Source organism: Motacilla alba, chromosome 5, assembly GCF_015832195.1.
Source record: "Motacilla alba alba isolate MOTALB_02 chromosome 5, Motacilla_alba_V1.0_pri, whole genome shotgun sequence".
NCBI classification, from domain to species: Eukaryota; Metazoa; Chordata; class Aves; order Passeriformes; family Motacillidae; genus Motacilla; species Motacilla alba.
Genome location: NC_052020.1, coordinates 40,363,698 through 40,387,559, shown reverse-complemented (window position 1 = coordinate 40,387,559; position 23,862 = coordinate 40,363,698). Strand labels below are relative to the sequence as shown.

Sequence of the window (23,862 nt, the reverse complement as noted above, 5' to 3'; positions counted from 1 at the left end):
ATTGCAGCATATCTGCCTGCTCATTTAAATTTTATGTTAATTTATCTGTAGGGAAACAGTGGCCTCAAACCAAAGGACAATGAAGTCACATCCAAACCTTGGCACTGGCCCATCAATTACCAGGTATATTGATCAATCCGTATTCCTTTCTATTTTCTAGTGCTTTTGCAGTGCCTTTTGAAGTGCAACACCTTGTAATTGCATTGAAGATGTTGTCAGCTTTCTTTTGTAGCACCTGAGATGGCGTTGCTGTTCGTTTGTGGTCCCCGGGGAGTCCCCGGAGGCCTCCTAAGCTGTGTGTTTGCTGGTAGCAGCAGGCAGGGAAGGAGACTCCACACAGCTTCTGAGGGTGATGATTAGATGAGGGTTTTTTGGGGGTCCCAGCCTCGGGAGCAGCATGGTTTCTGAGGGAGAAGGGGGAGGGAGGGGGAGAGAGGGAGAGCCTAGGGAGAAAGGGGCCAAGAGAGAGTCTGGTCTCCCTCAGAGAGAGCTTAACAGGGAGGTTCAAAGTGGGCGCGGAACAAGGCTTGGGCCGATGGGATTACAGGTACATGATACTGCAGGGCAGGATCACAGCTTGGAATGAACCGTACATTTTCGAGGGGTGGGACAGAGCATACCATTTAACTAAAATGTAACGCCACAAGATGGGAATTTGTCTCACCTTAGACGCTGTGCAAAATATAAACTGGACCGATGAATATCTGTTTTTCTCCCTTCTGATCTCTTTCCTCAGGGACTGCGTTTTTCTGGGGTCAATGAGACGGATTATCGGGTTTATTTGCTTGGAAACCCGGTAAGTTGGAGTGAGAGGTTCCGAGCCAATGTCATTAGCAAACTTTAGCTTGGTCTTGCTTCTGCCAGTTCTCTTCCTTCTCCTTTTGAACTGTCTCTCTTATTGTACTCTTTATGTTTGCGCGTCACATGCACACATCCAGCATAAAGTCCCAAATCTTTCTTTTTCTCTTGTGCAGGTGATTTGGTGGCTAAATCTGGTCACTATTGGGTTATATCTTCTGATAACAGTTGCCACTGCAGTGGCACTGAAGAGAGGTGTCCGACTGACATCTGAACTCAAAGGTGAGGTCAGTCTTCCTTTTCATAAATGCCTTTTGCAGGAACCTTAAAAGTGTATGGATGCAGGACTTTGTGTGTCAAGGGTGGGAAACCACTGAGCTTGGATTATCAAGCAGTGTCCACAGGGAAAAGAGTGGGAAGTTCATAGCTGTAGTTTAATAGTGAACACCCCAGATCTTCTACAAAAATAGTGCATGGCTGCCTACATTGGCTGCAAGGGATACAGGCCAGTTAATCAATGCTCTGCTAGCAAGCTCTGCATGTGCTCTCTACTCGGTAGTTTGCACAGTGTCTTAAGACAAGAAATGTTTTCTGATATTTATGCAAAGCAAATGACAAATGCAAGAGATAAAATGATCCTTTATTATGTCCATTGCCAAGGTTTTGGAGCTTTTCACAAGCTCTAACTAGTCATACTTTCACCATTCCTGTTTACATCATTGGTTGCTTCATTTTGTAGATCTCCTTATGGGAAGTCAGTTCTAAAATGTGATGGGAGACTACTCAGTTATACAATAAGTTATTGGCTAAGCTGGATACAGACACCAGGGCTCTTAGTCCCTTCCCCAGGCTCTCAAAGCTAGGCATCACTTCTTTCCAGGAAGGGCTGACAAAGTGATCATCTGGATGGCTGTCATTGCAGAGACAATGAAAATCTTCAGAAACCAGAATCACCTGATTAGTCTGATGCACAAATGGAAAAACTGCATTTTTGGTCTTAACTTAGAGCATGGTCAACCTCCTGCCATGCCTTGAGATTTAGGACTTTGTATATCTTTTCTGGTAGCTGTTCTCCTGAAGAGTGCTTGTATGTTTATAAAGAATGCAGCTAGGATGTTGCAGAGGCTTGAAACAATTCCAGACCAATGCATGACTTCCTGCAAAGATCATTACTGTTGAGTTTACTTAGTGTGTTAAGGTCTGCAAAGAGGAACTGAGTAGCTGAGTTTTCTCTGCTGAAGTCTGTTTATTTGTGTTCCAGAACTGTCCAGAGTCGTGCTACGTGCTGGAGGGCAGATCACACTGGGCTGGCTCCTTCATTACCTCCCTTTTTTTATGATGGGACGAGTTCTCTACTTCCACCACTACTTTCCTGCCATGCTTTTTTCCAGCATGTTGACAGGTAAATACTAGAGTCTTGGAGAAGACAAGGTAGGGGAAAAGGTGGTATTCTGTTAAATTGAATGATTTTCAGCCTAAAAGGTTTATTATTTTTATAGGCTTTGTTTGCTTGTGCAAAGTGCTTGAAAGCCTTGACTTACTCAAAATGTTTTTCACAAAGCAGCTTGCAGTGCAAGCTGTTTTTTGTTTGTGTGTTTGGTTTTGTTTTTTTTGTTTGTCTGTTTGGTTTTGTTTTTTGTTGTTTGTCTGTTTGGGTTTGGTTTTTTGGTGGTGGTTGGTTGTTTGGTTGGTTGTTTGGTTTGTTTTTTCTTATCACCCTGAAGAGGCAGTCATGTCTAGTGCTTAGGGCATTTAAATTTAGGGATGGGATTCCTGGTGTCTGTTGTTTCACTGTTCTTATATATTTTTGTATATATCTTACTTCTCTCTTTGTTTACTGCCAACACCTTCCTGTCATGTCTGTTTATAATTTGGCCTTGGTAGTTTTTCCCCTGATTTTATACCAACTTCATTAGCATCTGGCATCCAGATCTCTTTTGCATTTATTCAAATGGAGAGGTAGTACAAAAAGAACCTTTGCTGATACAAAACAATCTCTATGGTTCTGAAGGTTACCTAGGTAAATGAATTTAAAAATTGACATGGTATTTTGGTGTTAACAGAGTTTCATGAGCCTAGTCTGTGAACACAGCAGCTCTGTTCTTCTGACTTCTACCTCTTCTTTCTCCTAGGAATCACCTGGGATGCACTACTGAAGTTCTGTGCTGGGCTCTTGTCACCCAGCACTACAGCTAGAAAGGTATATGGAGGGGGATTCCTGGCACTGGTTCTGCTCATCCTGTACAGGTGAGTACAGCTGAACTTTTCATTAATGGAATGTGTGACAATTGCCATCTCAATAGAAGCTTTGCTGCTTGTTAATTATCCTTAGTCTTTGTTTCCTTTTCTCTTCTCTGCTGAATTTGTCAGACATCCTCAAGCCCAATCCTAAACCTTCAAGTTTGATTAGATTCGGCATCTGTGTCCCTGTAATGCATTATAGAGCATGTTTCCATTGCAGGGAATCTTATTGCAGCACACAGTGTGAACACTCTGTTCTCCTCCAAACCTGCCATTCAGTGGTTTGTGCTTCTATTCCCAATGATGGTGACATATTCCTCAAATATGGGCAAATTTTTCATTATTGTAAGTTTTTTTTCAGATTCTAAGAGAAAACACCATGTGTGATAAAACTATGGGCTATGTATATATTGGGTTCAGCAGAGATTAGAAGTTTCCCAGTAGAGCTTAGAGCAGCTCGAAGACAAAGGTCCCATAGGCTGGAAACTTCTTGAGACACAAAACTGTGCTGTGTTTGATGGGCATTTGGTTTCTTTCCACAGCTTCTACCTCTTCCATCCGCTGTCCTATGGGATGATAGGACCCATGGCCTCCAACCCGAGCAGCCCCATGGCAGGGCTCCGGTGGATGGACTCCTGGGAATTCTAGAGCAAAGGAAGCCTGGGAACAGCAGATCAGGAACATGAGATCTGCTGCATGGCAGGCTGATTCTGGTGCTTTGAGGACGTGACTGTAAAAGGCCCTCTCTGGAGGACTCTGGGTATAGTAGCCCTGTTGCTGTGGCATTTGTTTGCACTGCCTGCATTGGAAGATGCAGAGGATGACAAGGTCCCCTTAAATTAAAAGACTCATGTCCTGAATCCTTAGGTTATAGTAATGGACAACTGGCTGCCTGAATGCCAATTCCTTGAAGCAGTATATGTCAGTCCAACTGCAGTGGCATTCCAGCAGCCAGACCAGTACAAGTTGGAGGCTGTCTGCAGTTGCATGCACATTCTATGCATGTGTGCGTGTGTCTTCTTGTCATCTAAGCACCACTACAGTTTGAAGCACTACAGGACTTCTATCAAGATTAACAGCCTTTCTTATGATGAGGTTTTTGAAAGCTTACTGTAAGTATCTGGGGACCTTCATTCTACCTGCCTTGGCTGTCTAAAGGTTTTTTTGTTCTGACCCTGGATTTTTAAAATTTGACTGAAAGGGTCTGTTTGAAATCTCCTGAGCCATTGTGCCTTACCTGTCTCCCAGGCCCTCTGCAGAGATGGAAATTCTTTATTCCTATATACTGCCTTTCTCTCTGGTCACCTTTCATCAGTTGTACAACTCACCTAGCAGGCCTGTTTTCAGGGCCAGACTGTTCCAGCTCAGCTCTTTGTAGCTTCTTTCAGTTCTGTCTGAAGGTGCCAAGGAAATTACAGTAGAAATGACAGGTGGTTTATTTTCAGCCCCAGTATGCTGTGGAGACCAGCATGGGGAGGTACTGGAGACTGTAAAGATAGCTTGGAAATCTTACAGACAGCTGTCATTCAGCTTTTGTTCCCAGCTATTTCAGTGCCAGTGCCTGTGCTTTTAGGGGAAGGCTGCATCTCAATGCATGTGGCATCTGCAAAACGGGCTGCTGGTGCCAAAGTATCTGCTCTGTGTTCCCGTATTGAACAAGTTCCTTCTCTAGACTGCTGAACATCAAATTACAAGGAAATGCGAGACCAGGCAAAAATTCTTTGTGAAGTGTCAAGAGCGATTGAATGTTGAATCCACTCCTTCCAAGAAAGTGGAATTTGATTTATCAGCTGCCTTTGTCCTGTGTTGAGTCTATTTTTAGTCTATGTTTCTTTTATTCTATTCTTCATCCAATGTCAGTTTCTTGTCACACAGTTCAAGTTGCTACCTTGTAGTATCCAACATGAATGACACTTAGATCACAGCTGTATTCTTATCTTAAGAAGTAATATTTGAAAAACTCTTTTGTGTATGTTTCAATGAACTCATGCCTTTCATTTCAGAGTTCTTGATTTGCTTCATAGCCTTGCATCAAATTTACAGGTAGAGGGAGAGTAACAGGTGGTGTGTCTGCCTTTAAAAATGGACTGTGCATTTATTTCTCTTACCAGATCTTGGATTCCAGTACATTTCCTGCCACACGGAAGGGCTGCATTGGCATAGTTGTTCTGTGAGGGGGACTAGACTCCAGTCAGACTTGCTTTGGTTCCTCTTTAGTAGAGATCCACAGCATCATTCAGCAAGGCAGCTGCTGGCTTTGTGAGGCTCTGGCTTGGTATGTCACACCTCTCCAGAAACTGACTCCTGTAGATACTAGCTCACATGGGATGGGCCTGTGCTTTTGATTCTAAAGGTTTGGAGTTGATCACCTGCTGCTTATACGTGGTGGGAAGTCATTGCAATAATTAGCTGCTGGGTTTGATGATTCTTTTCCACTTGTTATTGCAGGAAGTGCTCCTACCTGCATGAGCCAGGAATTCACAGAGGTGATATATAGGCAAGAAGGATGTGGGGGAAGGCTGCAAACTTCTTCAGAACCTGCCAGATCTGACAGCAGCAGCAAATTGTTTACTGTTAGCAGTGTGGAAGGCAGACAGTGCAGTGCTGCCTTGTAACAATGTGATCCACCATCTTCTACTCTTGGTGAGATTATCGACTTAATACATTGCTCTCCTCAATATGAGCTTTCTCTAAGGGAGTCCCGTTGTCATGGGGAGGATTTGCCAGAAGAGCTGGCAAAAGCCATGATGTAAAGTGCAGTTTTTTTCAACACATACAATTATGCATTTCCCCTTAGCATTACAACAGAAAAAAATCTAAGAAGCTTGTGAGTGTTTTGGAATTACTGTTTGTAACACCCTTTATTCATCATATTAAACCTGGGGAGTGCAAAAATTGAGTCAGCAATCTTGGTTTCTTCAGTTATTATGAAGGGGTCAGTTTTGTAGGAGTTGCCTGAGGAAGATGAACTAGTCTGTTTCTTGGCTAGGATCCCTCCATCCTTTATTACTAATAATCTTTTGGATGTGGATTGGCAGCTGAGTGCTGAAGGTGGCAAATTTAATGCTACCATCCCACTTTCCTATGCACAAGTCCAGCTTCTGTTTCAACACAGACAAAAGGTTTATTTTTCTTTAGGACTGTCACTTCAGTTTCTTGAGAGCATTTGATTGACATTGAGACTATTTCTTAGGTCTCGAGTGCTGATAAGGGGGTGGAGGCATACAGTGAAAAAAATCTAGCTATTCCACAAGAGGGAGCAGCTTCCAGCAGAATTTTTATTTTTGTTCTGGAGTTAAAAGGATTGAAAGGTCTACATTGAAGACTAGATGGCAGACATTCCCTGTGCACTCTCTGGACTGCAAAGGTTGGGTTTTCAAGTAAGTGTACATTGATGTAGCTCTGTCTTCTTTCAGGAGAAAAATACTGAAAAATTACTCCAGTTAGAATTTGACCTTCAGTATTTGCTTCTTAAAACAGAATCTGTCAGGCCATTATTGAAATATAATAGTAACTGATATTTTATGAGGTCAATAAAATACAATAATTTGGATTTCCTTCCTGACTCTGTCTTGAAATATCTGAGTGGTACAGACATGAAGCAATGGGTGCAAGGCACTCTTTGCTTTTGGGATGGAATTTGGGCTGCCTTGGTTCAGTTTTTCCCGTTGTGCTTGTGGAATGAGTTCAGGTTCTTTTTGAGAACTGCTCATTAGTCTTCTGCAGTCACGTGGAAATAGCTGATGGTGCTTTCTGAGGCCAGAAGGTGCTGTTCTCTGGAGCAGCTGCTCTCTTTGAACCCTGCTTGACAGGGCTCCTTTTATCACTGACAGAGTATTTCATCAAACTGTATCCATGGATTCAAATCACAAAAAGCTGCAGGCTGCCACATTCCCTGCTTCAAATTCTTTTTTGTGTGTACACTCTATTTTCAACTCTTCAGTCTCTGAAGGATAGATAGAGGGCCTCTAGGCTCATCCAGCTTTATCCTAGGCAATCCATCCAACTTAAAAGGTTTCTGCTAACAGTCGCTTCAGGACATCGATACGCACACATCTATTCCAGCAGCAGGGACTGGCCTATTTCCAGGAACTGGACCACTCGTGCTATGAGACACAGATGTGACTGTGAGGAGGATTTGAATGGAGATTACTGTGCCAAGGTTGCCCTTGGTCCAGGTGGAGGACTTTGTGTCATCGCTGTTTGCCACCATTGTTTGCAGCCCTGGAAGCCACCACCACTCTTTAGTCCGCACAGGCTTTTGCATCTTGATTGGAAGGGCTGATTGATGCACAAAGGGCATTGACAGAATATACTTTGTTATATCTTCCTCCTTCTTTCTGTTCTTGAGGAATGCCCGAAGTACAGGACATGTCTTTGCTTCCCCTAATTTCTGGGCTATGCATCCATTTCATACAGGTGCCTGGACAAGGGATAGGACAGGACATCTTGTAGTAGTCCAAGTGAATGAATACCTGTTACATGGTCTGAGAGCAAAACCAGAACCTTGTTATGGAAAGGTAAACAAATGTGTTACATGATAGTTCCCTCCTGTCCCTCCTGAATCCTTCAGAGAATTGTTTTTAAGGGACTTGAGAGCAGACCAACTGTTAACATGGAAACACAAGGCATTTACCTGAAATTCTCCATTGCCACACTTAGCAGCTTCCCTTCCTTGCTGTGACTGAGTAACCCTCTGGGCTGGCACTCTGTGCACAAGCACTGTTTCCTCCTCTCAGGATCCTGCTGGCAATGTGAAAACCTCCTTAGCAGTGCCCTGTGTCTCTGCCAGCTGGGGAATGTAGGTAAGATATTTCTTTTTCCCCTTCACAGCAAGTGACCCCATGACCCCACACATGGGCAAGCGTGTCATGAAAGCAAAAATGTGTGGACTGTTAGAACAACATAAGGCTCTTCCCTGCTGGGAGAGGAAGGCTGAGGATAAGAACACCACCTCCGTAGCATACTTTCTTTGGGGCGGGGCTGTTGGCTGCAAGCAGTCTGGACTGAAAATTCTCTGTCTTCTTTAAAGTACTAAGACTTTGGTTGTGTGGTCAGTTGTGAGTTGCTTCACTTTGTAAACTTTTTATGCTCTTTACTTGAATGTCAAGGGCTATGGTTATCACAAATAATATCTGAGGCTATCACATGTTAGCATAGATACCACTCCTGCTGAATTTGTAATTGATTCTAAAACTTTGCCAAGTGAGCTTACTGTGCTTTACAAGAGACAGGGTTTAGAGCCATCTTTGAAGAGCTTGCCCCTGGCTAAGCAAGAGTTTGGAACAACAGTGAGAGGAGTTCTTTGGTAATTCTGTTCTATATCCCGAACCTTTCCTACTAATGCTGGGGGATGTGTGTGTGCATCTGTCTGAACTGAATTCTTTTAACTATGGTGCAATTACTGTACCATATGGTGTGGATGGGAGAATGTTCCCTTGAGCTATAAATGTGTTTTGTACAGGTGATAATGGAAAACGAGGTAGAATTTGGAATTTAATTTTGTAATAAATATCTCTTATTTGAAGCAATCTCTTTGTGTCTAGATTTAGGGGTGGGTTTTTTCCCCCTTTCATTTCATCCTTACATACATGCTTGAAGTAACAACATGAACTTTAAATGGGCCCATTGGAGAATTTAATCTAGGATAGTGATGATGTACATCAGCTTTTAGCACACAAGTATTGCTGGACTGCAATTCTAGGAGATCAGATTTTACTGCAATCTAAGCAATGTATTGGTAAGCACAACAGGAAGGGAAACAAGTACATTTGGACAAGAATAAAGTACTGTCTGTCGAAGCAGGTTTATTTCTCCCTGTTAAAGATGTGGTAAATTGTCAATATGTATAATATGCCAGGTTTGATCAAGCTTCTGATAGGTTACCTATGAAGACTTCATTTGACAGGTCAAGTACTTTATTCAGAAACCCAGCATTTTTCTGTAAGTCATGTTCAGTCTAGTGTTCATAACACCAGACAGGTGCACAGTTTTGTACAAATGAGTCCCTTACTGTGAATTAAATGTGAGAATCCATAATAAAACTGGAACACTGAAAATCAGAATCTAGCTTTATACAAGGCTGTAGTGAGGGGCTGGGATATACTTTTGAGTAGAGTGTAATAAGGGGTTGCTTGGGGTGGAACTAGATGGGAAAAACCAAAATAAAGCCACCTTACCTGGGACTACACATTGATGCCCAGATGAGTGCTGGAGGAGAGCCAACCAGTGTGTTTGGATATGTTCCAAGGGCTGCTGAAGTACAGCCAGGACAGCTAGAAACTGGACTGTGGCCTGTACAGCCTGATGCAACAGGCTATGCTTACTGAAAAGCCTATTGACTTCTTGTATTGCTCCACACAGTGCAAGTTGGTCTGGATATTGTCTGATGAGGGCTTTGTTCTGGAAGGGAGGACTGCTGATACAGAGACTGTGCTAGAATGTAGGGAGAGGACCAAAAAGGGAGTATTGTTCGTAAAGTGCATGGCTTCTTTCTGCAGGTAAGTGATCTCACATGGGTGAACAATGGTGACTCATTCCAATTAGCACTTGATTTGAACCTGCCAGATTTGTAGGCTTCTAGATTCCAGCCATCACCCCATTATCTCTTCCTCAACAAGAATGAGGCTCTTTTATGACCTGGTGTTTCAATATAGATTTTGTGCTCTGTCTTCAAGCTGCTTCTTAATCTTCTATTTTCTAACCAAATAGAATCTTCCCATACAAGTTGCTTCCTTTGGCTCTCAATCTCCCATGACCTCCTTTTCATTTTCTTTGGGTAACTATAAGGTTTCCCAATCCATACCATGTCTTCCAACACGAGTCTCCTGAGGTCCAAATGCTGAAATCATATGGATTTCATCTTCGCTACACCTACCACTGCTGCTTGGTTTATGTCTGAGGGTTGTTGTTCGGAGTTGTTTTCTAATACACCACCACCAACTGTACTCTGGCCCATGTAATGCGTGCTCTAGAAGTAGAGAGTTTGTGCTTTATAGAATGGTTATAAGTCTGACAAGCATTATAATTGTTGTAAATTGCTTTTCCATTTTTATCCTTCTTGCAGTCATTGCTTTATCTCTATTGCATATATATATATTGCATCCAGAGCCTGTCATATATATATATATTGCATCCAGAGCCTGTCATATATATATTTTGCATCCAGAGCCTGTCAGTTGTTGTCATGCAGCTGACAAAAGGTAGTTTTAAGGCTTCATTCACCTGGCCTGTTTTTTTCACTATGTATTTTAGGATGAAGTGGTTCTTAAGTACCTGGGTTTCTCCATTGACCAGAATGGGAGTTTAGATTGTGTGTTCTTATGAAAGCATCTGTGTTGGATCAGCTGAGTCACACCCTGGCAGTGTGCTGGTGCTTTGCAGTGCTTTAGGGACAATAACTGTTCCACTACAGGATGGAGAATGAAAGCAGCTGAGAAGTGGGGGAATCAGTTGAGAAGGTGAACATTAAGATGGTACATTCTTGACATGCATCAGAAACAGTGTGGCCAAGCAGGACCAAGGCAATGATTGTCCCCTTCTCAGCACTCACACCTCAAATCCTCTGTTCCCTTTTGGGATCCCTCACTGCAAGAAAGACATTGAGGTACTGGAGAATGTCCAGAGAAGGGCAACAGAGCTGGTAAAGGATCTGGAGCACAGCTCTGATGAGAAGCAGCTGACAGAGCTGGGGGTGTTTAGCCTGGAGAAGAAGAAGCTCAGGGGGGACCTTATCTCTCCCTACAAATACCTGAAAGGAGGCTATAGCAAGGTGGAGATCAGTCTCTTCTCCCAAGTCACAAGTGACAGGATGAGAGGAAATGGCCTCCAGCTGGATCAGGCCAGGTTTAGATTGAATATGAGGAAAAAAATTCTTCACTCAGAGGGTGGGCAGGCATTGGAACAGCCTGCACAGGAAGGTGGTGGAATTACCATACCTTGAAGTCTACAAAAACCACATAGATGTGACACCTGGGGACATGGTTTGGTGGTGAACCTAGCAGTGCAGTTTGCAGGTGAAAAATTTCTCACTAAACAGGAGAATTATTTTTGACAAAGCCCCAAAGCTGTAATGGCTTAGGTGAGGAGGAAAAGGTCTCAAGCCAGAGGTGTCCCACACATAGAAGGAATAATACATGGGATTTGCTTTGAGACCAGATGGCTGAGTACAAAGCTAAAATGTGGGAATTCTGGCACAGCCCTGATATGAAGGAATGGGTGCAGTAAAATACAAAATCTTTGTTTTAATAGATCATATCAAAAATGCTATTCCTGGAGACAACCGCTGTAGGTCAAACATTTGTAAGAGATGGCCTAATCAATAGTGTCAATTAAAACTGCAAGGAGGGAGAGAACAAAGAGAGCTGAGATCAGAGAAAAGATGATCGATGACTACTTCAGAGACCAGCAGTGCTTCTGAAACAAGAAGTCCAGGGGGGAAACTACAGAGGAGACTCCACAATGAATAAAGCATTCTTTTACAAGCTTTTGCCATCATGTTTCAGCAGCTGAAGGATGAGCCAGTCCAGAAGCATCAGAACAACTGGAGGAAGGTCCAAGACCATGTGCATCATCCCCAGGTAGGACAGAAGCCAGGTAACTGTGCTAACACAATGTTTGCCAAGTTGTCAGGCATATTAGCTAGAGCCTCATGTTGAGCTGATGAGGCTGAAGAGCTTTTTGCTTATATCTCACCAGCTTGGGGTGCACACAGCTGCATAGCTGTGTCTTATGACCAAATTCAGTTTGTGTGTCAAGACTGACATGGTCTTGAACTCTCTGAACTCACTTTGGCAGAGTGACTTACAAAAGGCAGAGGTTGCTTCTTGGAAGATCAGCCTGCTGGTGTTGGCTTATCATTGTGCTAGGGAGCCCAAGGTAAGTGACATCTGGAGTAAGGTCTGAGCATCTGCAAGTGCCAGACCTGGTCCAACAGCTCTGTGTGATCCCCTTTGACTTTTCTCACTACTTTATTTCTGGTCATCCTACGACTGTTTTCACCTGCCTGTACAAATATTCCCTAGCTGACCACAGGATATTCAAGATAAAACTGGGGATGTCTAGCAAATTGAATTCAAAAGAAGTTTTCATTTTGTTCTACTGTTGCATCCCTCCTCTGCCTGTCCCTCTCCTCTTAGCCCAATCCCCACCAGTGAGGGTGGTAGTGCGGCCGTGTTCTCTCCAGAGTCATGGTGACAGCAAGCAAGCTCTGCAGCTCATCGAAATTATTTTATGGAGAAGACTATCACCTCCTGCATCACTTTTGATTCTTGTTATGCAACCATATTTTTTGACTGGCTTTGCTACTGAGCTGTGCTGCACCATGGCCTGAGGGGGTAGCTTGAGAAGAATTTTGGGAACATTGCATGATTTTTGCCTCCACCTGAGGATGATGAGAGTCTGGGAAAAAGAGAACCTGTCATAATCTGTGGTTTTGAGACTGGGGAAAAAGGGAAACAAAGGGGATTTGCCAAGCCCAGGAGTCTGTATCCTAAGTGAGCAGGGAGCCTGAGGCAGATAGATCAGAGTGTCATTATTTATGAACACTCACAGATGTAGAATTGGAAATGAGCAAGAGTTCAAAGGGAGATACGGGTTTTTTAGTACAGCAGCTGGGATGAAAACTGATGGTGCCACAGCAGCATGGGCAAAGCAGTCATCCCTGGGCCAGGCACATAGGGCCTCCCTGGGCAGGAAGGGTTGTTCTTCAAGTGCTGTGAGCCCTGAGAGCTGGGCTGGGGACTGGCATTTGCGAGCTTACTCCTGTTCTGTCACTCTCTTTTATGAGATTGGGCAACTTTCTTTCCATGTGGGTAAATTGAGGCACTGAACAAGTAAAGCTGACACTTGGCAAGGAGGTTAAGAGTGTTGGTACTGTAACTTGAAGTGGAGTTAAATTACAATAATGAAACCCAGTGCAAACTAAAAACATGATAAATTTGTGTTCTTCCAAAGCACAAAAGAGCATTATCATCCTCTTTGCATGTCAGTGAATTTCTCCAAAAACCTCCCTCCCCTTTCTTCAAGTGGTCTACAGATGGAGCAGTCTGTGCTGCTGACCTGGTTGTTCTTCACTCATGAGAGCTCCAGGGATGGTCTCGCAGGAATCCAAGAGCAGCTCAGAAAAGAGCTGAACTGCCAGGTTAGGTACATGGAGCCAAGGGAGCTGGGAACCACCGCAGGAAACCCTCAGACCTCAGAGCATTGCAGTGCTCAACCTCTTGCTGAGATTCTCATGCTTGAAGGCTCACAAAACATTTGGAACAAGAAAAGAGGTTTTCTTGTTTGCTTCCTTGAACTTGAAATCCTCTCTGGACTCGACTTGTGCTCTCAGCACCTCGGTTCTGTGACAGCAGGAGGAACTCTGACAGCCACATAACTGCAAGGGAGAAGCTGCTTTGCACACAGGCAAGAGCACTGTCTCTTCCAAACCCTCGCTCTTTTCAATCCTTTGAATGGTGGTTTGAACATTTCTTATCCCTGAGCTCTCCCTGTCTCCCATCTCAAGTCCCTCCTTGCAGCTCTTTCTTCCTGTGCTGGGAGACCTGTGCTGTCACAGGGGGGAAATACTGGTTTTTTTAAGAGAGTGGAGATGTATGGGTGCCAGAAGGCAGCAAAGGGATGGATTCACTATTCAGTCAGGAGAGATTGGGAAACTGCTCCTGAAAGTATCCTGCCCAGAAGGAGTTGTTGCTGGCGGGCAGGGAAGAGTTCTTGGACTCTACTATGTGTCATACCCATGTGGGGATTGGGTACCAACAGGTGGGTGGGATATGGCCAGGCCATTGCCCCTTTCATCAGCTGAGGCACTCCTATTTTCCATGGAAGGAATGCAAATCAGTCTCAGCCCTGTCACTGCTGCCCTTGTATCTGATCTGTTCTGACACTTGTGCCCTGTCTGTGAGTGTTCAGCTGCTACCTGCAGCACAGAGGGAAGGTGAAGGGAATAATTTTGGACAGGAGCCACTGTTTTCTTTTGCCATCACAGCTTCACTGCTATTGTCTGAGACACCCTTTCTATCAGGAACAATGGCTGAACCTGTACATCGTTGTTGCCCTGGGATAGGGTAGCTGATATGGTGCCCTTTGTGGATGGGAGCAAGGGTGTCCCACATCCCAACAAATCTGCGGGAACTTACCACTCTTAACTGCGACTTGCTTTTGTGGAGTTTCTCTTCCTTCACTATTAGCCAGCTCTGAATGTATTCAAAATGTTCTTAGGCAAATAATCAGCCTTGGTTGCTGCTTTGACTGCATATATGTGCTTCAACTCTGCTCCTCAGCATCCTGTGGCCTGGGGTGACTCTCCACGCTCCTTTCCAGTACCCTGGCACCACACCACTGCCTGTCTGTTCTCCCCTTTATTGTTAGCAGGGCTGAACCGTCCAGCCAGGCCCTGTGAAGCTGCACGTCTGCGTGCCTGTGACAGCGGCTGAAATGTCACAGTACCTTGTGCAGATGACCAAGGATGACACTTCATGCTCCTTGCTGGCTCGCTCCTGCAGCCGCAGGATAGCTAAAGGTTAATGTTTGCGGTGTCGCTGCCGGGCTCTTCTCCGCCCTGCCCGGATTAACCCTGTATCTCCCAGCTGCCTTTCCGGGCTCCTTGCCGCTTCAGCGGTGATCATGGCAGTGACTTGTCATCAGCCCGCGGTGTGAATATGCCCTTTGAAACCACACAGTCGAGATGCTGTTTTAGCTGACTCCTTAGTCCCATCAGTTCTGACTCGAGTGCCCAATTTTAGGACAGGGTTCATCAGCTTCCTTTAACGCACGTGGAGCTTTTCCTGCGCAGCATCTTGTCTGGTCTGTGCTGAGAACGCGAGGTCTCAATATCCTGAGAAAACAGGTGATTTATTCTGGCACTTGCAGAGCTATCTCGGGTGGCTTCCTGCTGTCACTGCAGTCGGTGCTGTCACTCCAGCTCTATAAGAGAAAGGCCCCTAGGAGACAAGCTGGGGCTCAACGTAACATTGAGCCTTTGAACTTGTCTCCTCCCAGGGAATGTTTTCAATTCTCCCACAAGAAGAGCCTCCTTTCTGCCTACACTTAGTCAATGTGCCTCTGGGATGGGTTGGAGGCTTCTGTCTTTTCTCCTGATTACCAGAAATAAGTCTGATGTACAGAAGCAGAACTTGTCATAAGATCAGCACAATTGTCATTTTGGTGCAGACTGTGATGGTTTCAGTAATAGCTGCACTTTTGTGTTGCTCTCTTCCTTCTGAAAACCTTAACTTTCCTGACTTCCCTTGTGCTGCCTGGGACCTCATTTGCCATTTCTTGCTTTGATTCCTCTGTTCTGCGTAAATCCTGCGGCCAAATTAAGCCGTGTCTGAACAGCAAAGAGAGTCTGTGCGTCCTGAACACATTTGACAAAGATGTCATGTCTTCTCATCTGTTATTAACAACTTTGCCTGCTTCAGCTGGCATGATTAGCCTTAAATTAGACATGTACCTTGCAGTGTCTAGACTGCATCTGCCTGTGGAGACAGCAGGTGGCTGTGTGGCAATCCAGGGTCTCAGTGGAAGTGGCCAAAAGCAAGAGGATGCTGTGGAGCATCGCTGAGGCCCTTCCAGGCAAAGTTACGCTCAGAGGGAGCTGTGCTGATGGTGAGCGAAGGTGGCCAGGTCCCGGTGGTCTCCTTGCTGGCACGGCTCCGCCGTGCTGCTTCACTTGTAAAATCAGGACGACGGAAAATGTCAACCGTGAACCAGCTGAAGTTTCTGCTCTGCCCCGCGGGCCCGGGATAGGGAAGTTTGGGCATTTCGAATTTCTTTCTTCTTCCTTCCATCCCTCCTTCCTTCCTTCTCCCGAGTGAGAAATACTCGGTGAGATCTTCCCCGCCGGGCCGGGGCGGCGGCGGGTGGAGCGGAGCGGCGCGGGGCTCGGCGGTGCCGGCGGGCGGAGCGCGGGTGCGGCCGTGCCGGGGGGCGCGGGGGCAGCGAGGGGCGGGCGGCCGCGGCTCGCCGGTGCGAGCGGCCGGAGCCGCGGTACCAGCGCCTCGCCTCGGGCGGCCGGGGCAGGGACCCCCCCGCCATGGAGAGCGGGATGCCGCTGTCGGGCGGGCAGCGAGCGCTGATCCGGGAGAGCTGGCAGCGGGTGAGCGGCAGCCCCGTGCAGCACGGCCTCGTCCTCTTCACCAGGTGAGCGGCGCGACGCGGCCACGCAGCCCGGTCCCGGCCGCCGGCCCGCCCGCGCCGACCCGGGCGGCAGGGATGAACGGGCTCCGCTTCTGGGGGAGAAACGCTTCCCCGTGCTCGGCATGGCTCCCGGCCGCTCCCCGGCCGGCCTCTCTCCCCTCCCGGCCGGCGGTCCGCGGGGAGCCGAAGCCGCTCCGCCGCCGAGCCGCAGGTGCCGCGGGGCAGGGCCGGGCTCCGCTCCGCGCTGCTGCCCTGCCCTCCCCGTCCTGCGCGAGTGAGAACTTCGCCACGCGGAGACGGAGAGCGAGAGAGAAGCGGCGGGCAGGTTTTGTGCGTTTCTATCCGCTGATCCCCGCCTCGACACCGCGACTTCTGCTCTCCGAAGGGTGGCGTGTCCGCCGAAGGGGCCGCCCGATCAGGGGAGCGCTGTGCAGCCCCGGGAAAAGACCTGGCCGCCGGGGAGGGAATCGGTCGCAGGGCAGAGGAAATGGTGCGCCCATGGAATGGCTGATACCCAGCTTCTTGCCTCTCCTCAGCAGATTAATGTATCAATTATGTGAAGAGAAAAAAGGAAAAAAATCAATGAAAAGTAGTTTAAAAAGGACGACTGGAGAGTTGATGAGCAGCTTTCAGAGCGAGCGGGATCCAGATCTTCCAGAGCAGGACTAAAGCAGTGACAGTAATGTGGGGGAGAGGGGTGCAGTAGTTTAATGCGCAGGATGAGGAGAGGACAGACTTGTCTTGCCTGAATTACTGGTGGCCAGTTATATCTACCTGGGTGGCTGCTACTGAGAGTCCCTTTTGTGCCTGACATACACTGGCAAGGGAGGATGGGGCAGGGGGAGAGGAGATGGCAGCTGGTGATGGTGTTGGGGAGTGGGGCATCAGCTGAGTTTGTATGTGCCCCACCTTGGTCCAGATGGCTGCTGGAGCTTGGAGGCCCTCCCTGATTTTGGGAGGGAGCTTTTGGGTTCAAGGGGATCAAAGAGTGGGAATGGGAATAGTTGAGATAACAGCCAACTCTTTGAGGAGAAGGGCCAGGCTGGAAGAAGCTCCAGAGGGTTGGGTGCCAGTTTTCAGGTGCCATAAATATGTATCCAAGAGCTGGGGTCATGGGCTAGGGAAACAGAAAGGTTTTTGTCTGTAGGCAATCTGGATTGCCCCAAACAAAAACTTTTCAGAACTTTTGGATCTTTTACAGGTGGAGAGGGATCAGTAGGTGGGAAGAGAGACAGAAGTAGGCTGTGGGTGTGCTGCTGATGGGGTGAGTGGGACTTTATTTAAAGCTGAAGAGGTAAGAAGATGGGATATTCTTTCTTGCTCTTGCAGGCTGTTTGACTTGGATCCTGACCTGCTGCCCCTTTTCCAGTACAACTGCAAGCAGTTTGCCAGCCCTCAGGAGTGCCTGTCTGCCCCTGAGTTCCTGGATCACATCAGGAAGGTGAGAGAGGGGCTGTGGCATGGCTGGAGCACAGCCTCCATGGAGGACCAAACTCTTAGGCAACAATTTGGGACTGTGGTGGGTCTGACCAGGGAGCACATGGGAAGTCTCCTCCTGAGATGGTAACTGCAGGGGGTTACTCATGCTAGCAGAAGGCCAGGACAAAGTGTCCTACAACAGTGGGGAGGAAATGAGAATGCAGGTTATGGTGGCCAAGAGGCACCATGCTGATTTTCATGCCCTCATCTGAGAGTGGATTGCTTCCTGTGAAAGCTGAAAGAATCCTTCTCCTACTGTGGAGGTGCCTCAGGGAGCTCACCTGTGTCCAGATGAGGACTGAAGCTCTCTGCTTGGCCACAGGCTGACCAGGAGGTGGCACAGAACTGGGCAGTGGGCCAGGCTACCCTGGACCTACTGCTGTGGAGAGGTTCTTGGTGCAGCTGCAGAGCCAGCAGGCCCACAGCCCCTCTCAGAGAGCCTCCAAGGGAGTGCTGCAGTACACGTTCCTCTCCTCCCAACACAGAAAGGAGCCATGCTGAGGAGAGGCTCTTGCATGCACGGTACACCTGGTGCAGCAGAGACCCTTTGCTGAACCCTGAAGAGAAGCCACACTGGGACAAAGCACAGCCCTGGCTTGCAGATGCCTTCATAAACTGCCTGGCTCCATCTTTAAACCAGTTTGGTGTTTTGCTTGCCTGTCTTTATCCCTTGTTAAGAGGCTGTTTCAGGACCGAGCTCTTCTGATAGCTGCAAGCTTTGTGTTATTTTCCAGCCTCTCTTTATTGGCAAAGTTAAGATTATTGCCTTGAGCTGAAATAGTTTTTTGCTCTTGTTGGAGATAAATGGCCTGTTGAAATTACAGTGCACAATTCTATCACCTCTTGGCTTTGCCAAGACAACCATGCCCTGGCTTTAATCTCTTCTTCTAATTTGTTGTGTCTGTTCCCTTCATCCTTCATTAAATCTTTTCTGTCCTGTTTCCATTTGACTCTTCGTGCTCCTGGGAGACTGGTATGTGTTTTACTGGACCAGGTCAAGAGACCTGGCTGTACTCTCCATCCCATCTCTTCAAAATACCTTGGCTGATCTTAGAATTGGAGTGGCCTTATTGACAATTTGCACCATTTTGGCAACTTCTAATCGGAGACTCTAGTTCGGGCAACTTCTGGGGTTCCCATGCAGTTGTCCTGGGGTCCAGGGAGTTCCAATGACTGCATCAGCATTAGGTCTTAAGCTGCAACTGCTCTGCTGCATGGCTGTTTATCCCCCCTGGGACAGGGTGGTCAGCAGTGCTGCTTGCTGTGTAGCTCTGGTGGGGTCCCATGGAAGGATGTGGCATGTGCTGCTGCCAGCCTCACTGATGTGACACATGGATCACAGCAGAGCAAAGGAAAGCTAGGAGGACATCTGGGCTGGGAGGGGGGCAGGCTAACAAGGGTGAAGTAGAGGATCAGATACTTTTTGTTTCCTCTGGGAGAGAAGCTGAACCTTTTTGTTAATGCCATTCTGCCTTTCTGCTCCTGTGCTAGGTGATGCTGGTGATTGATGCTGCTGTGAGCCACCTGGAGAACTTATCCTGCCTGGAAGAGTATCTCTGCAACCTTGGCAAGAAGCACCAGGCAGTTGGTGTGAAGGTTGAGTCTTTCTCGGTGAGGTGTTCTCTCTTGTGGCTGTGTTTGTTCACCCCTGCCTGCATCCCTCAGCTGTCCCCATCCTTGCTCTGGGTTCAGCTGTCTGACAGCTGCTGGCTCAGGGCAGCCTGTCTAAGGTGCTGACACGAATGTAGCGACACTGCCCCAGTGAGGGAAACCTTTCAGCTCCCCTTGTTTTCTGCCCTTGCCCAGTAAGCCCAGGCAGAAAGGATAGATGGGAGCAAAGCATTTCTACTGTTTGAAGAGGACCATGGTTTAGGACACTGCAGTCTCTCCTGTGCCACAGGGCTGCAGGCTCAGCCTTTGCCCTGGATCTTTTGCATCTAATGCTCTGGGCAAACCTCACCACACCTGGAAAAGGGAGCATCCGCCTCTCTGTGTCTGCACTGGGATGGGGCTGCTGCACCTCAGCCCCTGCTTCCTCCATGCCAGTAACACCCAAGCATCTTCCATACTAAACCCTTGATTACTCCTCTCCTGCTATCAAGCATGGACAGAAATGCAGTTGGAAAGGGAGGGTTGAGGAAAAGCTTTCTAACCCACACATACTCATTCCTATTGCCAGCTTTTGTTCTCTTCAGAGGCAGCAGGGTCCCTTTTGTTTGGGGTAGTGATGCCCGCCAGCCCTGTGCTCAGTGTGAGGGTGCTTCTGCATGGGGCTGCTCTCAGCCCTGTGAGGAGCAGTGCCCTGTGGAGGAGCCTGAGGCACTGAGACATGCCCTAAGCATCCAGCATGGAGTCTGATCCACTCTCCTGACATCAGGGCATTGCTCAGCTCTGCTGCTCCACAACTATGCCAAGGGATAGGGCAGCTACCTGCACCTGAGAGCCACAGAAACTGGCTGTGCACCTCTCCCCTGGTGTTACATGTGCAGTGTCAGCCCTTGCTCCCTGACTTCCACTACACACTCATCCATGGTGAGGGCCAGCATAGGGCAGGGGAAGAGGGTGACATGGGCTGGCTCTGGGCCCCCTCTGATGAGACAGGGACTGGAGGGGCCTGGTACTGTTGGTGGAAGAGGAGCAGGTGCCCTGCAACTGGAGAAGTCAAAAAAGGTGGCAAAGTGAGACAAGAGACTGAATATCATCCTCTGGTGCTGAGCTTGACACCTCCTTCTTTTGGTTTGCAGACTGTCGGCGAGTCCTTGCTGTACATGCTGGAGAAATGCCTCGGTGCTGCCTTCAGCCCAGAGGTGCAGGAAGCTTGGAGCAAACTCTACAATGCTGTGGTGAAAGCCATGCAACGTGGCTGGGAGACCCTCCCAGAAGGGGACTAGGTCCTGCCAGCCATCCCTCTCCCTGACCATGCAGCAGTCCTGAGCACGGGGAGTCTCACGCCACACTCGCTGCCTCTCCCCACCTCTGTGTTTCTGTGTGCACCAGCCCATGGCTGCCTCTGCCACTCACACGTGCTGTGGGGCTCTCATGTGCTTCCATCCTGCTTCAACATGAGCGTGTCTCTGCCTTCGCTAAGGGCTGGCAGGGCACGTCCCTGCAGCAAAGCCTGGCAGTGCCTTTACCTGCCAGGTCTGACACTGCTCAGTCCTCCTGTGCTGTTCTACCTGGTTCAGCTGTGGTGGTGACAGATTTAGCTCCATCCAGGTCAAAAAGCAGCAAGAGAGCAAGGCTGGTCACACCTTGTGGCTGTCCTCAAACCTTGAAGAGAGTTTTCCCCCTCTCCATCAATATATCACTACCACATGGTTAATCCTGGTGCTCTTTTCTTCCTTGCCTCTGACCTGGATGGGATCCCTGGCTTTTCCCTGTGTCAGGTTGGCCACAACCCAGTAGGTTTCCTAGGCATGCTTCAGGCAATGATGTCACATTAATCCCAAGGTGAGACTACTTTTGGCAGGGTTGGGCTGCCAGCTGAAAGGCTTTGTGTTGATTTGGCCGGCTGGTTTAACCTTAGAGCCATCTGAAATGCAGCAGCAGCAGCAACAGCAGTGTCTGTTTACTGCTTTGTGTTAAGCAAAGTAAAATAAATCCAAGGAAAAGATGTCTTTAAAATGAAGGTTGCAATCGTGTCATAGCAACAGCTTCCAGAAATTCTGGCTCTTGGCCAGAGGAAGCATAGCTGGAATCTTTCTGCTGATGCTGTCAGAATCTGGAACGCTTCCCAGCTGCTCACAGTGCCCATCTGCAGAGTTCCTCACCCTCACAGGAATGAGGAGATAGCATCTGCTAGAAGAAATCCTAGAAAACTGCTGAGAGGCAGCACCTGAGGGCTCTGTGAAGGGGCTGAAGCACGTTGAGGAAGAGTTCCTCTTTATGGGGAAGTCACTGTGGAACAAGCAGAACAATGTTTCTTGCCACCATTAGCCCCAGAGAAGGACATGGAGCAATTATTCAGTTACAGGCAGCACCTTTTTTTCTTTTTTTGCTTATTCTTCAGGACAGGAGGATCCTAGTGTTGAGGTCTGAGATGGTCCTGTTCTGAAGACACATTCCTCCTATTCTCAGATGTCCTCCACTCTGGGGCAGGAGAAGGCTTCCTGCTTAATGTAGCTGAGGTCTCTTAGGCCCCTGCCATCGAGGGGATAATGGGGCACCCTGTAACACGGGTCTCTAGTGACCTGCCACCAGGCCTGATGGTAGCCATGGGCTACCATCAAAAAGCCCTCCAGCTGTGTTTGGGAGGGAAGCTAATAGGTGTTGTGAAACAGGCAGTGAACATCCTCAGGTTCCTTGTCCTCCTCCCCATGGTACCATGTTCTGCATCTGCAGCCCTGCAGTGTGGTGGTGTCCCTCCTGGCCCATGGCTCTCTCCATCAGCTGGGTCAGGAAGTCCTCCCCATTCTTGCACCCAGCAGTGAGGGATGGAGGAGCTGGGGCTGGGGCAAGACACTTGCTTTGATGGCACAGTATGGGGCACAAGGGTTTGGGAATGTCCTCTTTGCAACCCTGTTTTGGGGCATCAGCCTTCAGCATCATGGGACACCTCCTGGCTCCATGTGACAAGTAGGCAGCTGTGTCATGGGTGGGGTGTAGGTGTTACTACCCAAACCATCCCTGCTCCTTCTAGCTTTCCCAGCTCCTTGACTTTCCCAGCTCCTTGACTTCTGCTCTTCTGTGCCACATTTTCTGTAACTCCCGAGAGAACTGGTCTGTGTGCCTCTTATACCCAGCTGTACTGTTTATTAAAAAACAACAGTGAGTCTTCGCCTTTTTTGATGCCTTGTGTTTATTTTAATATAAAAAGCCCAAGCAGACCAGAATGACCGAGAGGGGTTTACGGGTTTCTTGTTGATTCTAGCTTTGGAGATACTGGTCACTGGGAGCACTTGTGTAGTGCGGCTTGACTGGCGTGAGAAGGCATCCACCAGCAAAAGCATGTTGGGAGCTTTTGTGCCTGGCAATTGAGTGGGTGAGCAGTGGAGGGGCTAACAGAGACGCCCTGCTACTGATTGCTCAGACCCTTCAAGTATAATAATCTCTAATGGAATCAGATTTTGAGCAATCAGCCTAAAAATCCTCCTTTGTTGTTCAGCTGCTGCTTTTGTTTTTTGACATAGCACAGGCTCACCTGTTGCTGGTCACCTGCCACTGGTCATCCACTGCTGGTCATCTGCAGCAGCACAGCATGAACTTCATAATGAAGTCCTGTCTGGCTCCATGGAGCATCATCCACCCTGCCAGCTGGATTGCAGAGTCATTCCAGTAGTCCTGCCTAGGGAGCAGCTGCTGAGGATGCAGGAGGTTCTGTCTTCTAGCATGTTCTAGCTTTGACATGATGGGTTTCCAGCCCTGTGAGAGATGGGCACTTGATGCTGGAAGAATGGTGCCTAGAGTGGGGAAGCCAGACCAGGGTCTGTAATAGCATCTTCCAAAGGCTGGAAATCCCAGCCCTGGCACAGGAGAGAAGGGAAAACATCCTGAGAGAGCCATGCTGCTCATACAGGATGGGCTTGTTCCACAAGGCAAAGTGTGGTGGGCTGTGAAGGGCAAGGAGAGCAGCAGAGATCTGCATTCAAAGACATAGCCTGTTTGGGTCATTGATAAAATGAGTTTTCCCACTCTTCCTCAGGACTGGTGGTGGGAGCCCAAACCTGGCACTGCAGGGAAGGGCCAGCGTGGCAGCCTCCAGCAGCACTCCCATCCTTGACTGCCTGTGCCAGCAGGCAGGTGTGCCACAGCTCCCACAAACTTCCCCTTTGCTGTGGCTGCTGCCCCATGGGGATGCTCTCATCACTGCCTGCCAGCAGCTGGCACCGTGGGAGACTCCATGCGATTGCTGGGCCCCGGCTGTGAGGGATTCTGAGTGTGCAGGCTGCAGTCAGGGAGCGGGTTCCTGAGCGGGTTTCAGGGCAGAGGTGCAGTGTGATGGGGCTGACCCCCTCGCCAGGCCCTGATGAGCTTCCCAGTATGAGGCTGGGAAAGCTGCAGCCAGGGGCAATTACAGCTCCCAGCCAGAGCTCCTGCCCAGCTCCCCTGCACAGCAATGGACTGTGTTAACTCTGTTTACCACTCCTTACAAACTGTGGGAGGTGTCTGTAGGGGCATGGTTTTTAAATTTTCCAGTGTTCACCCAAAGGGAAGCCCTCCCTATGCCTCCTGCCCTGTGCCATAAACCAGAGTGGCAGGGCTCAC

General features: G+C 48.1%; 2 protein-coding genes across 7 annotated transcripts in view; both read left to right on the top strand.

The window, feature by feature from the left end:
* The window catches only part of POMT2 (protein O-mannosyltransferase 2), a 30,690-nt gene extending 19,951 nt beyond the window's left edge, over positions 1–10,739 (top strand). For 4 of the 6 annotated variants that reach the window (XM_038137774.1, XM_038137773.1, XM_038137775.1 and 1 more), the window contains 6 exons: positions 52–123; positions 737–796; positions 975–1,080; positions 2,060–2,200; positions 2,931–3,045; positions 3,582–10,738. In XM_038137774.1, the coding sequence (XP_037993702.1) occupies positions 52–123; positions 737–796; positions 975–1,080; positions 2,060–2,200; positions 2,931–3,045; positions 3,582–3,687 (600 nt within the window). In that variant the 3' untranslated portion in view covers positions 3,688–10,738. Of the gene's footprint in view, positions 1–51; positions 124–736; positions 797–974; positions 1,081–2,059; positions 2,201–2,930; positions 3,046–3,581 lie in introns of all 6 variants that reach the window. The other 2 variants (XR_005257057.1, XR_005257058.1) reach the window with 2 other exon arrangements.
* A 1,187-nt stretch (positions 10,740–11,926) lies between these two features.
* NGB (neuroglobin) lies at positions 11,927–22,437 on the top strand. The gene is made up of 4 exons (XM_038137780.1): positions 11,927–16,182; positions 17,509–17,620; positions 19,150–19,269; positions 20,403–22,437. The coding sequence occupies exons 1-4, from the start codon at positions 16,076–16,078 to the stop codon at positions 20,547–20,549; spliced, it is 486 nt and encodes a 161-aa protein (XP_037993708.1). The 5' UTR covers positions 11,927–16,075; the 3' UTR covers positions 20,550–22,437.
* The last annotated feature ends 1,425 nt before the right edge of the window (positions 22,438–23,862 follow it).

Bases quoted from the DNA above. Each gene is read 5' to 3' on its own strand.
- NGB (XM_038137780.1), top strand. From the start codon at position 16,076: ATGGAGAGCGGGATGCCGCTGTCGGGCGGGCAGCGAGCGCTGATCCGG. The intron at 17,621-19,149 runs GTGAGAGAGGGG...CTCCTGTGCTAG, and splicing joins TCCTGGATCACATCAGGAAG to GTGATGCTGGTGATTGATGC. The intron at 19,270-20,402 runs GTGAGGTGTTCT...TTTGGTTTGCAG, and splicing joins TGAAGGTTGAGTCTTTCTCG to ACTGTCGGCGAGTCCTTGCT.